The sequence below is a fragment of the Citrus sinensis genome, chromosome 5 (assembly GCF_022201045.2).
Source record: "Citrus sinensis cultivar Valencia sweet orange chromosome 5, DVS_A1.0, whole genome shotgun sequence".
Classification (NCBI taxonomy): Eukaryota; Viridiplantae; Streptophyta; class Magnoliopsida; order Sapindales; family Rutaceae; genus Citrus; species Citrus sinensis.
The window spans coordinates 32967182-32982661 of NC_068560.1; the positions used below are offsets into that span (position 1 = coordinate 32967182).

The 15480-nt window shown below is 35.6% G+C and overlaps 2 protein-coding genes across 5 annotated transcripts; both read left to right on the forward strand.

Moving 5' to 3' along the window:
- Nucleotides 1–3207: 3207 nt before the first annotated feature.
- Nucleotides 3208–8407, forward strand: LOC102628508 (uncharacterized). The gene is made up of 10 exons (XM_006472712.4): nt 3208–3461; nt 3928–4163; nt 4333–4366; nt 4673–4809; nt 5966–6032; nt 6409–6508; nt 7008–7171; nt 7264–7310; nt 7398–7448; nt 7629–8407. The coding sequence occupies exons 1-10, from the start codon at nt 3383–3385 to the stop codon at nt 8013–8015; spliced, it is 1302 nt and encodes a 433-aa protein (XP_006472775.2). The 5' UTR covers nt 3208–3382; the 3' UTR covers nt 8016–8407.
- A 613-nt stretch (nt 8408–9020) lies between these two features.
- Nucleotides 9021–15042, forward strand: LOC102628813 (long chain acyl-CoA synthetase 9, chloroplastic). 4 transcript variants are annotated; one of them, XM_006472714.4, is made up of 12 exons: nt 9021–9157; nt 9455–9981; nt 10223–10303; nt 10913–11182; nt 11633–11764; nt 11903–12076; nt 12174–12403; nt 13213–13330; nt 13857–13988; nt 14087–14221; nt 14292–14498; nt 14609–15042. In XM_006472714.4, the coding sequence occupies exons 2-12, from the start codon at nt 9535–9537 to the stop codon at nt 14771–14773; spliced, it is 2091 nt and encodes a 696-aa protein (XP_006472777.2). In that variant the 5' UTR covers nt 9021–9157; nt 9455–9534; the 3' UTR covers nt 14774–15042. The 4 variants fall into 4 exon arrangements, with proteins under 4 accessions (XP_006472777.2, XP_024951686.2, XP_006472776.2 ...); XM_025095918.2 differs by having other exon boundaries at nt 9034–9157; nt 9242–9981; XM_006472713.4 differs by having other exon boundaries at nt 9035–9241.
- The last annotated feature ends 438 nt before the right edge of the window (nt 15043–15480 follow it).

Below are 15480 nucleotides of genomic sequence, written 5' to 3' on the forward strand. Positions count from 1 at the left end.
GACTGTCTCTTTTATCCGTATTTATGAAATACCATAGCATGGAAAACAGGTGAAATGCTTTCTTATTTTGGAATCTGGAATTAGTTGTTAAGCATAAATTTTAAGTTATTGAATTCAATTGTTATCGAACTTCAATGCCAACTAAAGAAAATTGGTTGATTAAAAATTACTCAGCGAAACTCTTAACGTTATACACTAGAATTTATCAAATAATTTTATTTTTAAATTAATCTAATTAAAATTCATGGCATTAGTTTATTGCATAGTTTTATTTAGATGGTTTTACACAAATCTTTCTCTAAATTATGATATAACTTTTAGATGGATAGTATTATACATTTGTAATTACTATAGTATTTTTAAAGTTATCATAAACGCTGACATTTTTTATTATAATATTTATAATAACTAAAGGCGATGAAATGATTTATACATGATTACACGACATGGATACGATACTATTTTATCATATTCGATTGACAAATATTGATGCGATTAATAAATAAGTTGATAAAACACAACACGATAAATAAATGTGTTGTACACATGTTGAATCACCTTAATATGGTTACAAGTTTATGACACGAATATCAATTAATATGTGGTAATATTATCGAAAAATTAACAAATATATATGTGCAACATTAAATTAATTATGCATGCCATATGCATATTATGTTATAAATTTATACAAATTATGTATATGTCATGTTAACTTATTTAAGATTTGTTTTTAAGAATAATATTGACATATTTGTAATTTTTTTTAAAAATAATTTTTAATTTTTTTATCAAATATGTTAAATGAATCAATGCGATTAACATAATTAATAAACGGGTCATATTCATGTTTTGATATTTTGACACGATTAATAAATGAATTCTTTGCGCTTATGCGTGATGATTGATTAAGATTTGTTGTTCTGCTTGTTAAATTCCCTTCTTGATGATAGTTACATGTTTTTCTCTTTCTGATGGTTGAACCTGCTCCGGGAGTTGATCTTGAGTTGTTTAAGCTTGGTTCACCTTATGCTGACGATCTGAGAAAACCCGATTCATTAATCAATATTTTCAACTCTTTGGAAACAAAGGATGACTTAGAAAACAAATCGGTCAATGCTCCTAGTTCATCATCTGCCCAGAACATGGATGCCAAGTTTTCAGAAGCTTCAGAACCCCTGGTTCTGTTCTACTCTTGTCCAAGCAAAACTCTATTTACGTTTATATCATCTGTGTGTTTGGTATAATGTACCATAATGGAGATGGAGGTAGAGACCGAGCTGGGAATCAGCATTTATCAATTTTGTTTCCATTTTACATTTTATTTTTCCTTTTAGGGGCCGGGGCGGGGGCTGGGGATAATATAAGAGATACGTAGTGGGTTTTGTTGATTGCCATTTATCATATCTGTCTTTCGTCTTCTAATTAGTTAAAGGTCTTTAATCTCTTTATCATTCTTCCCTGCGCTCAAAGAAGCTCCAAATGTACTCCTTTTTGCTCATGGTGATAGAAGTTCTTTTAAATTGGAAGTCTTCTACGTTTAGCTCCAAAAGCATTTTAAGTTTTTAACATTTGAACTAAGGCATATACATCGTAAATCACGACATTTAACTGTTCTTGTATATCATTATATATAAGCTTGGCATCCTGTTATGGGGACATGTGCCGCATTCTTCTTGCAGTAATCTACACAAGACTGTTGATGCATTCGAAGATAATTCCGGCAAGCAGCTGAAAACCTTATCAGAACGGGAGCACGGGCTGTATTGTGGAAGAATGATTTTGTAATAATCTGTGGCTATTTACGTACTCTTGAATTCTCTAAATTGATTGAAACTTATAGCCTTTAAAACAGCATGCATTAGCAGTCATTTACTGTTATCTATTTGTTCACCTATATTTGTAAAATTACACATATATTAATTAGGGCTGGCAGATGTCACAGCCTTGTTTTTTCCTGGCTGCTCCCGATAAACTTGTCTATATTTCTTCTAAAATTAGATACGGGTAAATTTGTAAATGCTTAATGTTTAATATTTATTTTTCTTTCTATTACAGGTGGTGATAAAGGAGATGTGTAGCTGAATTTTGTGTTTGTTCTACACTTGGATACAAAAACTCTTAGGACTACGTGTCTGTTTGTTATGATTTATCTAATGGCTATAAGTGCTTATTTAGTCTCGTAAGCTCTTATTATAATTTTTATTATTATTTGGTTGTATTTTTAGTAGAGCTTTGAGAGCTTAAATAAATTATTTTATCTCTACTAACAAAAACTCAAGTTTTGGACTTTTAGGAGTAGAGGTTGAAAAACTTTTTTTTAATGTTAAAATATATAAAATATCATTTACTTATTTGATAATCTTATTTTATTCTTTTCATAACATAACTTTAAAAAACTTGTCTATTAAAGTAATTTAATAGATTTTTAATACAAGCTCTTATTGACAACTAAACAACTAATTTTTTATAGGTAAAATCTCTATTTGTAAAACTCTATTGTCAAAAACTCTACTTAAATAATCTCTACTTGAAAAACTGTATCAAACAGAGCCTGCATCGCACTTCCAATTAAGGGTGGGCAAATGACCCGAATCAATCTGATCCGAAAAATTTAGGTTCGAATCGAATTCGGATAAAGGCTCTAATATGATCGGGTTGGATTTTGGCCAACCCAATCGGATCGGATCGAGTCAAAAATTTGAAATTTGAAAAAATCAAAGCTAAAACATGTATAAATCTTTGATCCGATCCAAATAATCACATGTTCAGGTTGAGTTCGGGTTATATTTTTCCTAATCCGATTAATCCAAAATATGATCTGGTTGATTCGAATCTGAATTTATTGGCCCCTACTTCCAACACTCTTAATTTTAATAATATTTTATATCACAAAAATGATGTTTACAACACAATTTACCATTAAGGATAATTTCGAATAACAAACAAAAATAACTTTCATCAACTGAAAATCTTTTTTTCCATTTACTTCATCGAATAATAAGAAGAATGATATTACATTATTCACTTATTTTAACTTTTTTTGTTTCAATTACTGAAAGTTAACTTCATATCTTGTTAAATTGTTTATTTGAGAAATGCGCTTGGTATTCACAATATTACTTAATTTAAGAAAAAGCACTTGCACTTATTAATTATTAATGATAATATATACAAAATATTTGTGATAAGCTCAAAAAAATAAAAATAAGTAAAAGCAACACATCCCCAGTACGCCACACTATTGTTCCTTGAACCAAACACCAGCTTTCCAGAGAAGACTTGCTCGCTGACACAGAGAAAGCTTTCTGCAACTGCAAGACACCAAATTAATACGGCGCCGTTATGAGCAGCTGCTAGAGTCCTCTGTTATCAAATTTCCATGGCGAACTCCCGGATACAGACCGATTCCCCGCTTTCTCGCCGCATCGTCCGCTCTTTCCTCCATTTCCTCGATTCTGGTCCCACCCTCGCCCTCTCTCTCACTTCTTATCATCTGCATGCAAGTTCATGTTTTTATTTCTTGTTCTTTAGGTCAACGATCATTCAATTAGTTCTTTCTGTTCTCATGCTTAGAATCTAATTAAATGTCGGTTTTATTTCGTTCAATATTTTCTTTTATATTATTATCTCATAGTAAATTGAATGAAGGATTTAACATTTATGTTGAAAGGGGAAGCTTTTTTGTTTGAAACGGACGGGAAAGAGATGTAACTTCTATTTTGTGATAATGCATATGATGGTGGTGCCTGGGGTTATTAACATAGTGTTAATAAACACTTAAAGTTCCTGTTGGTCTAGAGTACCTGTCTGTTATGCCATGTCTCTCCCAGCCTTACTTTGATGCTTATATGTGGTTACTGCTGAAGCTTTGTCGCTCAGCTTGTTAAATTCTCTTCTTGATGGTAGCTACATGTGTTTTGATAGTTGAACCTGCTCCGGGGGTTGATCTTGAAGGTCTTGAGGTTGCCAGAGAATGTTTGACTGAGGTGTTTAAGCTTGATTCACCTTCTGCTGACGGTCAAAGAAAACCCGATTCATTGATTGATATTTTCAATTCACAGCAAGCAAGTGATGCTTTAGGGATCAAATCTGATAATGCTCCTAGTTCATCCTCTGCCCAGAACATGGATGCCAAGTTTTCAGAAGCTTCAAAATCCATGGTTCTAGCCTTCTCAGTTCTATCATTCATTTTTTTCTTTTTTTTACTTTGTGCATTTGTTGCTCTTACTAAAATCATCATCATATATAGATCCTATTTCCTTTTTAAATCTTCTACAATGAAATGCTGCTTTCAAGTTTTGACTGCAATTCCTTGTTCTACTTGATCAGGGTGAAGACTGGACAGAAGAACCTGACTCTACAGGTTCGTATATGGTGTTGCTTTTTTCCGTCTATATTCAGGAAAGTGAATGATATAAAATGTTATTAAAAGACATAATAACGGTGGATTTGTCAGGGTTTGAATTATCTTAACTTAGTTGAGAAACGAGTAGGTGATGTATGAATAAAACAGGCTTGAAAACCTCATATTTTGGACATTTACTTTGCAAGGTTGTTGGATTGAAGATTTGTGTTCATTTTTCCAGTGTGATTAAAGCTGTTCTTAAAAATCATGTTACTTTAGCTTATCTGCTTGTTAATTGTTTCTCAATTGCCCTCTGATTTGCAGGGGTCTCAAAAGATGAACTATTTGGCCAATTTTTTGCTGCACTTGAGAAATTTCATTATTTCAGGACTATGCCTGATGGGAACGATGACCCTTCCCAAGTGGATAAGGCCTCTCGTATATTTCATGATGCAATTAATGTATGACATATGTTCTCGATTATTTTCTTTTGTTGTTTCTTCTGAATATTAAATTTACTTAGTTCTCTCTTCTTTGCTTTTCTACTTGCTTCTTTTAATGGTTGGTTGTCCACTTTCCTTGTATTGAGTATATTTAAAGAATAATTGTACTTCAGTTTGTATCCTGGGGGAGGTAGGGGCTAAAAAATCGATTTGGACTTTGCCCACCCCCCTACCTTTTTAAAAATGAAATGAGAAAAAAAAAAGAATAATTTTTACTTTGCAAAAATTAAGTAGCAGGCTAAGCTGTTACCACTTGCTGAAAATTGCATAACTTGGATTGAACAAGATGAACTGCCAGCACAATGAAATTTTCAGTCCCTCCCACTCTAGACTGTATGGAAGGACATCAGAAATGAAAATTTTTCGAAGTACCCGTCCTCATCCTCTTAGGTGAAATGGTCAATGCCCTGTGATAGTGTACAAGAGAAGACCTGATGTTATTGGAGAAGGGCATGGAGTGGTGATAGTTTGGTGCCTTGGATTTAAGCTGAGATAATTTTCTTTCTAGAAGTGCCATGTTTCGACCTTTGTATGTCATACTGTAACGGGAACATGACAAATTATTTCCTTCAAGGTAAAATTAATCAAGGTGGGTTGTAGCTCAGAAGCAAATGAAGTAAGAAATTAGGGACTAAGAAAAAGAGACTTGGGTCAGTATTGGTTTAAGGTAATGCTTTTGAGGCATATGAGTTAGAGCTTAGTTCCAAGTAAAGCAATGATTTTGAGGCATATCTTGATGGAGGGATGATATGGCTATTGTTTGCAATCTCAGTAGCTTTTCAGTGAATCTGAACTCGTTAAAGATGATTGCTATTTTCCTTTTAGTCTTATATATTTTCCTGCAAATTGAATAGAACATTGTTGCACACAGTGCTTCCTACCAGGCATTGTCTTTTTTATTTTATTTGTTTATTTTTTCTCTTGAATTCCTTTAGTTGATTGGGTATACTATTAGGCGGGTGTGTGTGGAAGATTGTTATTTGTTTCTATATTTGAAACAAAAGAACACACACACACACACATACACACTATATTTTTTGCTAAGAAACAAAAGAATAAACATTCAAAAGAATATTTATTGACAAGTGAAAGTTATTGTGCTGCATCATGTCAGGAGATGGAAAAATCTGGTGCTCATGCATATAATCAGAAGAATCTGGCTGAGATATTTAAATGTCAAGGTACTTGTAAGGTTATATGTTTTCAATTAGGTCGACAATTGATGTGCTCCTAAATCTTGAAGTTCTTATACACATAACCGATCTCTTGGAAATTTGAGAAAAATCTGTTTGTGTCTAATATATCATCACTGTCTATCATGAATTCTTCTCAATAAGATACTTGGCATGAGGTATTTTAATGCCTCAATATAAATAGAATAAATGAATGACTATTGATAGGGACACCTAGATTTTATTAATGGAAACACACATAATTTCATTTTCACACAAAGATTGAAGCCAATAACCATTTAGAGAATACATAATTCATTGATAACATCTTATGTTGTTTATTTGATTTTAAAGCTGATTGTGTGTAATTTTTTATTTGTTTTAGGTAATAGGGTCATGCAGTCGCAGCAGTACTCTGATGCAATCGAGTTGTATTCTTTTGCTATTGCACTTTGCGGAAATAATGCTGTCTACTACTCTAACAGGTGCAGTACTGACATTCACATTTCGGTAATTTCTTATGTATGCTAAATATATGCCCCTTGATTAGCAGAAATTAGAGAAATTCCTTTTCAAGACTGCAGTCTGCAGTAGCTTTTCTGATTGGCGGTTATATTGTGCCAGGCAGGAGGCATCCTAGTCATTTGGCTTAAGATTTCTTATGAGTTATATTCCATTTTTTGTTTTAAATGTTATAATGCAGAGGAGGAGGAAAATATAGCTTACAACTTAATCCTGATATTTCATATCTTTCAGTTGTTAATTAAGAAAGGGGGAAAAGGTGAATAATAATCCTGTTACTGTATAAAATTAATGGCAAATTGGTCTCTGAGAATTAAGGAAAGGTTAACATTATGATTAATTGTATTTTTGGCTTGGCTATATTAATTTTAACTCTTCTTTATTTATTAATTCCTACATTTTTATAATTTTCTCCTTTTTGTGAAGTTTTATTTTTATTTTTCCTATGATTTTGCTTATCAGGGCAGCTGCTTACACCCAGATCCACCAATACGCTGAAGCGGTCAGAGACTGTCTCAAGTCCATTGATATCGACCCAAATTATAGCAAGGCATACAGCCGTCTGGGCTTAGCATATTATGCACAAGGGAACTACAACGATGCTATTGAAAAAGGATTTAAGAAAGGTTGGTATGAAGTTATTTCTGTAAATCCATTAGATCAATGATTCCTTGCTGGATGCAGTAATGCGAGTATTTTTACTGTATTGCCTATGCAGCCTTGCAATTGGATCCAAATAATGAAGCTGTGAAAGAGAATATTCGGGTTGGTTTTGCTTCTCGTTCTTTCTTCTTGCCATAGTTGTTATTGCTATCATGCTATCGATGATGACATTGTCATTATGAAACATAGATGGCTGAGCAGAAGTTGAGAGAAGAGAGGCAACGGACAGGATGGGATCAGGTAATATGCTATGATCATCAAATTTCCTTTCCAAGTCATACTAGATATCAGAAAGCTTCTCATGATTTGGCACAATCTAATTGTAGAACTTTTTTTTCCACTGAGGGAGATTGGAACTTGGCCCACCCAAAAACAAAACAGTACGATAAAGCTTACTGTTTCTTCTCTGTTCCTATGCAGACTACGAGCTCCAGTCATTATAGCCAAGAATCAAACCAGTCAACGGGCGGGTTCAGAAGTCATGGAACACCACCTTCATTTACAATGCCTTTCAACACTAATGCCTTACCTACTGATATCGCAAGCATGCTTATGAACATGGCTTCAAATATGCCTCAGGCACAGCCTTCTCAAAGTAGACAAGGAGAAGATAGTAATGTGAGTGGATTCGATGAGCCTGGAATTAGAATTGGCGGTAATATCAATCTAAATTTCGGAGAAAATATGCCTGAGGACATAACCGGTGCATTGAGATCAATGATGGAAATGTTTTCAGGGCCGTCCCCTCAGGGAAATCCTAATCCTCATGATACTGATACCACAAATGGAAGATCGGCAACACACTAGATTATGATACAACTCAGTACCATTACCTTTCTTTTGAGGGTTTGGTTTCATTTTTCACCATACCGGCAGAATCACAGATAATCAGCACCACATAATTTTATGGATTATGTGGGTTGAAAATTTTTACATGGCCTGCTTAACCAGGCTGTTATTGGTTTTACACATTTTTTGTTTCAGTGGTTTGTTAGGGACTGGGGGGTAATGTTGTGTAGTTTTTGCTTGTGCTCATGAGGACATAAGGTCATTACCGTACGTGTATATTAAATTTACAAGATTTCAGGGGAAACGCCCAGTGGTTGATAAAATGGGAGATCAAGTCTCTCCTGTGCGTTGGGAGAATATCTTTTTTCCGTATATGTGGAGGCAGAAGGTCCGTCTGGCCTATGTTATTATTTCGCTGTCTACTTTTTTTTTTTTTTGGTTTTAATTTAGGATCAAAGCTGACCGCAACATTTACTGGACTTTATTTTGGTCAAGGATAGGGGCGCAATGCAAGCACCTTGGACATGTGCAAATCAACATTATTTCCTACCCCCTTTTAAATCAAGGGTTAAATCTTATGTTTTTAATGTGCTCCATATTTTAAAGTTAAATGCATGAACCAATTATTGCTAAACAACTTTTACGTCGTCTTACTCTTTCTGGATATTTCCTGGGTTTTTCGCGAACAATATAATCAATAAAATCCGACGCATCTTGATTAAAGTAAGGGTATTTTTGGAACAATTGTTTTTATCGTTTATTAAATTACCTAAAAAAATGAAAATTAATAAAATTGCAATACAGCTTTCATGAGAGAAATTTAGAGCAGAAAGGAAAAAAGGATGATCCGTTAGATGGGGCCCACCCACGTAACACGACATTTGGGCCGCATGCTTCGCATCCGTCATCCGATTGTACGGTCCAGATTGAGACCAACTGAAGCGAAATGAGCCACGTGTGTGGTCCATAGGAGTCCAATTGTTTTCGTAACTGAGACCAGAAACACTGAAGACACAAGAAAACAAAAACTACTTCAGTTAAAAAAAGTACTTCCTGTCCTCCTGAAACTCCAACTTCTCAACTCTCGTTCTTTCCGCCCGCAGCTAGTATTTAAAACGGCCACGTTTTACGTCGTTGAGTTCTGCGTGAGCCCATAATAGGTTTCAACTTTCGATTCCCTGCATCTCTTCTTGTAATGCTGATAAATTAAGGTTGCTTTTAATCTGAGTTTACCCTTTTGTCAGGTATTTTTCAATCAGTTCTCCCTCCCGCTCGCCTAAAAATTCTGTTCGTTATTTTTACGTTCTGTTTGTTAAAGTCCTTTTTTTCTTAAAAAAAAAACAAAAACTAGTTCACGCAATGCAAAGTTCGTTTATGACTTTAGCTGCTTTTTGTTGTATTGAAAGTTTTTTTACATTTGGGCTGTAAGAAGATTGATAGTTTGTTTACCTTTGAAGGAAATTGGTTTCTCTAGAACTCAGCATTGATTTGGTAGATTCCGCTGGGGGGCCATACCATACCATACCATCCTTGAAAGATGAGTGCTTATATTGTTGGTGTTCTTGTTCCCCTCGTGTTTACTCTTCTTCTTCGGAATTCAAAGAAGGAAAAGAAACGGGGGATTCCGGTTGATGTTGGTGGGGAACCGGGGCATGCGCTTAGAAACTGTCGGTTTACTTCCTTAGTGAGCACATCCTGGGAAGGCATCTCTACTCTTGCAGAACTTTTTGAGCAGTCTTGCAAGGAGCATGGAGATAAATACTTGCTTGGAACCCGGCAGTTGATTTCAAGGGAGACTGAAGTCGCTGATAATGGAAGGTCCTTCGAGAAACTTCATTTAGGAGAGTACGAGTGGCTAACCTATGGTCAGGCGTTTGAAACAATCTGCAACTTTGCTTCTGGCTTAGCTCAGCTTGGGCACAAGAAGGAGGAACGAGTAGCAATTTTCGCTGATACCCGAGCAGAATGGTTTGTTGCATTGCAGGTTTGCCTTATCACATATGTTGGATTTTTTTTTTTTTTTTAAATCTCGTCTAATTCAGCCAAAACCTTTTAATATAACACTTAATGTAATTGAACTATATCTTACTCATGGTACATGCTTTCTTGGCCGTGTATAAAAGTGATAGGGATAACAATAAGTTCCATCTAAAAAGCCGCATCAGTTGTGTTGGGAGTATTTTGGTCAATAATGCAGTATGGGTGATGTGGTTTCCTTCTGACAGGGTTGCTTCAGACGCAATGTCACAGTGGTGACCATATATGCATCCTTAGGGGAGGAAGCACTGTGCTATTCTTTGAATGAGGTTTAATTTCTTTCTTTCTCTCTCCTTTCTTTGTCTCTGTGTGTGCGTTGTAAAAAGTGGAACACTGTCGGAAGTTATCCAAAATGCTGTCTGTTTAGAATTCTAAATTGTTAGTTGTAGTCGGACGTGTGAACTTACGATGGAATTTATGTAATTCTAGTAACAGAGCCTATGCCGAATTATAAAATTTAAAGAAGAAAAATAATATTTGTCTCTCAATTTGTGTTTCAGCTTTGTTGAGCAATATCCTTTAACTCTAGCCATTCTTATCTAGTTCCTCCTTCTACATTGGTTGATTAAGTTTTTGAATTAAAGCTGTCATGTCTAGATACCAATTTCATGAGTTCTAGGTACGACCCAATGCTGAAAAGTACCACTCAAGTCTTGCTCCTTTGTCTGTTGATACTTGAAAATTTCCGTAAAGTTCATTCAGAAACTTGCATCTAAATTGTTGGAACATATTATTGAATGGAAATTGAATTGATTCTTCTGTCTGCTTGAATTAGCTTGGAGTTATAACTTTTTTCCATCCCCTTAATCTGTGTCTCTGGCTCTATGCCATCCAGTATTTAATATATATCTTTTCCATTTTTTCTTCTCAATTACCAGACTGAGGTTACAACTGTGATTTGTGGGAGCAAAGAACTGAAAAAGTTGGTAGACTTAAGTGGACAACTTGACACTGTGAAACATGTGATATGTATGGACCCTGATATTCCATCTACTGCCTCATCAGTTGAGCAGAGTGGTCGCTGGAAGATCACTTCGTTTGCTGATGTGCAGATTCTTGGCAGAGAAAATCCTGTTGATGCTGACTATCCTGTTTCAGCTGATGTTGCAGTTATAATGTATACAAGTGGAAGTACTGGTTTGCCCAAGGTTAGAAGCATCTTAAATGCTGTAAACATTGCTTTTCTTTATAACTTATAAGCTAGACCTTGAGTTATTAATTCTTTGATTTTTAAATGGTTGTATAATTTCTAAAGAATTCTTGGACTATTTAGTTTTACTTCATGGAACCATAATGATCATTAAGCATCTTCATCTGATGCCTTTCTCATTGAAACCCCATCCAACCTCTAGGGATTGGCAGTTATCCAGTTATCCATTTGCAAGCTTCCCTATTTATTTTTAATGTTTATAATGACAATGATCAATGTATTGAGTTTGAAGTAGCGTTTAGCCATTTGGCTGTCTAAAGTAAGCAACTAAGCATCAATTATTTGTCTTGATGTTCAATATTTTTTAAGTTTTTGACAATCTTTGTTTTATAAAATTCAGATTTAAGTTTCTGAACTGATCACTTTCGATTATATTAATTTTGAACAGGGTGTAATGATGACACATGGCAATGTCTTAGCCACAGTTTCTGCAGTCATGACAATTGTTCCTGACCTGGGAAGCAAGGATGTTTATTTGGCATACCTACCTCTGGCTCATGTTCTGGAATTAGCAGCTGAGGTATAGAGCATTTTCTTGCTGTTTTGATTGATTGAACCAAGTAATTTCAATAGAAATTTAATTGCTTTCACAGTTATTTTTTGTAATTTCCCCACTTTTCCTACTCTATTTTAATTAAATTCTTTGTCGCCATTGCAGAACCTAATTGCTGGTGTTGGAAGCGCAATAGGATATGGTACCCCTTTGACTCTCACTGATACCTCAAGCAAAATAAAAAGGGGTACCCAGGGGGATGCATCTGTTTTGAGGCCAACTGTGATGGCCTCTGTCCCAGCAATACTCGACCGTGTTCGAGATGGTGTACGCAAGAAAGTAAATTTCTTGAATTGATACATATATTTGTTTGTTTGAAACCTGATTCTGAGATAATGTCTCTACCACCAGTGCTGAGATCTTCCTAACATATCAGGTAGATGCAAAAGGTGGACTTTCCAAGAAATTGTTTGACTTGGCATATGCTCGCAGACTGTCTGCAATAAATGGTAGCTGGTTTGGGGCATGGGGCCTGGAAAAACTTTTGTGGAACCTCCTTGTGTTTTCGAAAGTTCGTGCAATTCTAGGAGGTCGGATCCGGTTTATACTTTCTGGAGGTGCTCCACTTTCTGCTGATACTCAAAGATTTATCAACATTTGCCTTGGGTAAGTGAATAGTTGGTGCACTTTAGCTGTCTTCTCTAATTAAGAAGTTATAAACCTCAAGTCCATGTTTCTGCTATACTTGTGTATTTATAGCCTACATTTAAATTTGACTAGGATAAAAACCCACCAAAGTTCAAAACCAGTGTACCAACTACTAAGAAGGTAGTTGTATCATTGCTTATTGGAGTCCTGGTGCTGACTTGAGTTTAGGACTAGTCCTTTAAGCTCTCTATTTCCTTAATTCTTGTAATGACTAGTTCTTATTTTGCTTTCTTATAGGACTGGCCTTGATGATTTATTTTTTATTATTGTTCATAAATTATCTACTCACAAATGGACCAATGCTGTGGTGATCATTTAAATGTGACCTTATATAATTGGATTAATGTGAGTCAACCAGGAGGCATGCTCAGTTGGACAAGTGATGCAATGCCTCATAAGACCAGAAAATAGGAATACCTTTTAGTGTTGTTGATTAATTGTCATGTATTAAAGTTGATCACCTTTTGTGGAAAGGAAATGCAGAGAACATTTGGCTTTTCCAAACTAGAAATGAAGTACGATGGTATTTAGGAAGTATCAGACAATAGCAAATTGGCTTAGGACCATTTCGTTGATACTATAGCCCTCATTAGTTATCTGTATCACCATATTAAATAGGGACATACCTTTCTTGCACATTATGCCTGTAAAATCATATCACCAATAAAACATTGATTTCTCTTTTATCTTCTGGGGCACATTTTGTTTTGATTCCTTTTTGTTTTTATTCTGTAAGCTTAATTCTCTAATTAGGTGGTTGTTTCCAGTGCTCCAATAGGGCAAGGGTATGGGCTTACTGAGACGTGTGCTGGGGGTACCTTTTCTGAGGTGGATGATTCATCTGTTGGTCGTGTCGGTGCTCCACTTCCTTGCTCATTCATTAAAGTAAGAAAATGATTAAATTATTTGACCTTTGTGCATTGTAGTGGAAAACTTAAGAGCAATGTCATGCTCATCTCTTTGGTTGCTCTGCTAATGATCAAGTCCTAGGAGCAGTTCATCTGCTTGGCTGTGTTTCATGTTAAAAGTACTTACCTTTACGTGTATAAATTTACAACAGAAGAGTATGAAGTGAGTAGTTCTGCCCCCAATGGCTCCCTTGTCTACCATCTCGTTGCCTTCCTCTCTATGTGCTTGCTCACTCTTGCATGAGTTTGTCTCTGTGTTCATACATCTAATTTGCTGAATTATAAAGTCTATATGTAAACCCTTAAAATACATTTTTATATATTATTCAAGTAAAGCTTCACATGTATCCTTCATTTTTTACTTCCTTTTTAATCTGGTGCTCTCTGTATGGGATTCCCTCTCTTAAGATAATGTTGTGTAGTTTCGTTTTGATAACCACATTCTGATGGTATATTCAGTGGTTGGATATCAATCATATTGATGCAAGGTATTCCTGTTGCAGTTAATAGATTGGCCTGAAGGTGGTTATTTAACTAGTGATTCGCCAATGCAACGTGGGGAAATAGTCATTGCTGGTCCAAATGTCACAGTTGGATATTTCAAAAATGAAGAGAAAACAAAGGAAGTGTACAAGGTAGAGTTTCTTAGCTTTGATACCTGTATGTAGATTTCCTTATAAAGAAGAATGGCATTTGGGAGTTGCTAACTATGCCAATTTTATATGGTTTGAAGGTTGATGACAAAGGAATGAGGTGGTTCTATACAGGTGATGTTGGACAGGTTCATGCTGATGGTTGCCTTGAGATAATTGACCGTAAAAAAGACATTGTCAAGCTTCAGCATGGAGAATATGTCTCATTAGGGAAGGTCTGAATGTGGATTTGAGTATGTAAATTTTCTTTAGACATCGATTCAGGACTAACGTTTCTTTGTGCAGGTTGAGGCAGCTCTCATTGTGAGCCCATATGTAGACAATATCATGATGCATGCTGATCCATTCCACAGTTACTGTGTGGCTCTTGTGGTGGCTTCTCAGCCTGCTGTTGAAGAATGGGCTGCAAAGCAAGGGATTGTTTATAATGATTTTGCAGAGTTGTGTGAAAAAGAAGAAACCGTGAAGGAAGTTTATGCATCAATTGTAAAGGTATGCCTTTCAGATTAAATTATAATGAACCTGGAATTTAACACGCATTAAAAAATAATGTGGACGCTACGTTTTACCTTGTGTTACTGCAATTCTTTCTTAACTCACAGGTGGGGAAGAACGCACGATTGGATAAGTTTGAGATCCCTGCAAAGATCAAATTGCTTTCTTACCCATGGACTTCTGAAGCCGGTTTGGTTACCGCAGCTCTCAAGATTAAGAGAGAGGCAATTAGAAAAGCATTTGCTGATGACCTTGCGAGGTTATACGAGTGATGAGAAATTTTGATTTGATTTGGTTATTGTGCAGAGTGTTGATGGAAGCCTTTTTTTTTCCTTTTCTTAAGTGACTTCTGTACTTTTAAAAGTTATTTTTTCACTTTTATTTTTGCTTGTTTGGAACTAGTCCTAGGAAGTGATGGGAAGTATAATCATATCTTGTAAGCGCTGAGCATCAGTGGCTTAAGCAGGATGCTTGTGTTAATTTCAACTCCCTTGAAACATCGTGGATATTTACAGCAATGAAACTAGGAAAGTTTTTCGCTTTTTTGGAGCAGTGAATAATGTTGGGCGTTATGGTGCATTTGTCACAGTAGCTGTAAAGCTATTTTGTTGCCGCTTCAACTTGGTTGGTACTTTTATAGGCAAAACTGAATTATTAAAAAGCCTCTCCGCAATAGGCTATAGCAACTGGTGCTGATTGAAATTGCTGTTTGAAAATCAAAGCTTCTGGTGTTGGATCATGGACGGGGAGGGGCCTGCCTATGAGGCTGGCGATGAGAAAAATTTTCAACGAAAAAATAATAAGGAAAAGTACGTGCTTGGTTTACTGGCCTTGGCCTGTCACTCTACGTCATAGGCCGAAAGTAAAAGAAGGAAATGCAGAAAAAAGCAGCCTTGATTTGCCATATGCTTAACTGATACACGAACCAGTTTGTTGCTTGGACTTTGACCTTCCTTAAGTACGCAAAAGGGTCGGTGAA

Coding starts and splice junctions, on each gene's coding strand:
- LOC102628813 (XM_006472714.4), top strand. CDS start 9,535: ATGAGTGCTTATATTGTTGGTGTTCTTGTTCCCCTCGTGTTTACTCTT. Junction 10,304..10,912: donor TGTGCTATTCTTTGAATGAG/GTTTAATTTCTT, acceptor CTCAATTACCAG/ACTGAGGTTACAACTGTGAT. Junction 14,499..14,608: donor TTTATGCATCAATTGTAAAG/GTATGCCTTTCA, acceptor CTTAACTCACAG/GTGGGGAAGAACGCACGATT.
- LOC102628508 (XM_006472712.4), top strand. CDS start 3,383: ATGGCGAACTCCCGGATACAGACCGATTCCCCGCTTTCTCGCCGCATC. Junction 3,462..3,927: donor CCTCCATTTCCTCGATTCTG/GTCCCACCCTCG, acceptor GTGTTTTGATAG/TTGAACCTGCTCCGGGGGTT. Junction 6,033..6,408: donor TGAGATATTTAAATGTCAAG/GTACTTGTAAGG, acceptor TATTTGTTTTAG/GTAATAGGGTCATGCAGTCG.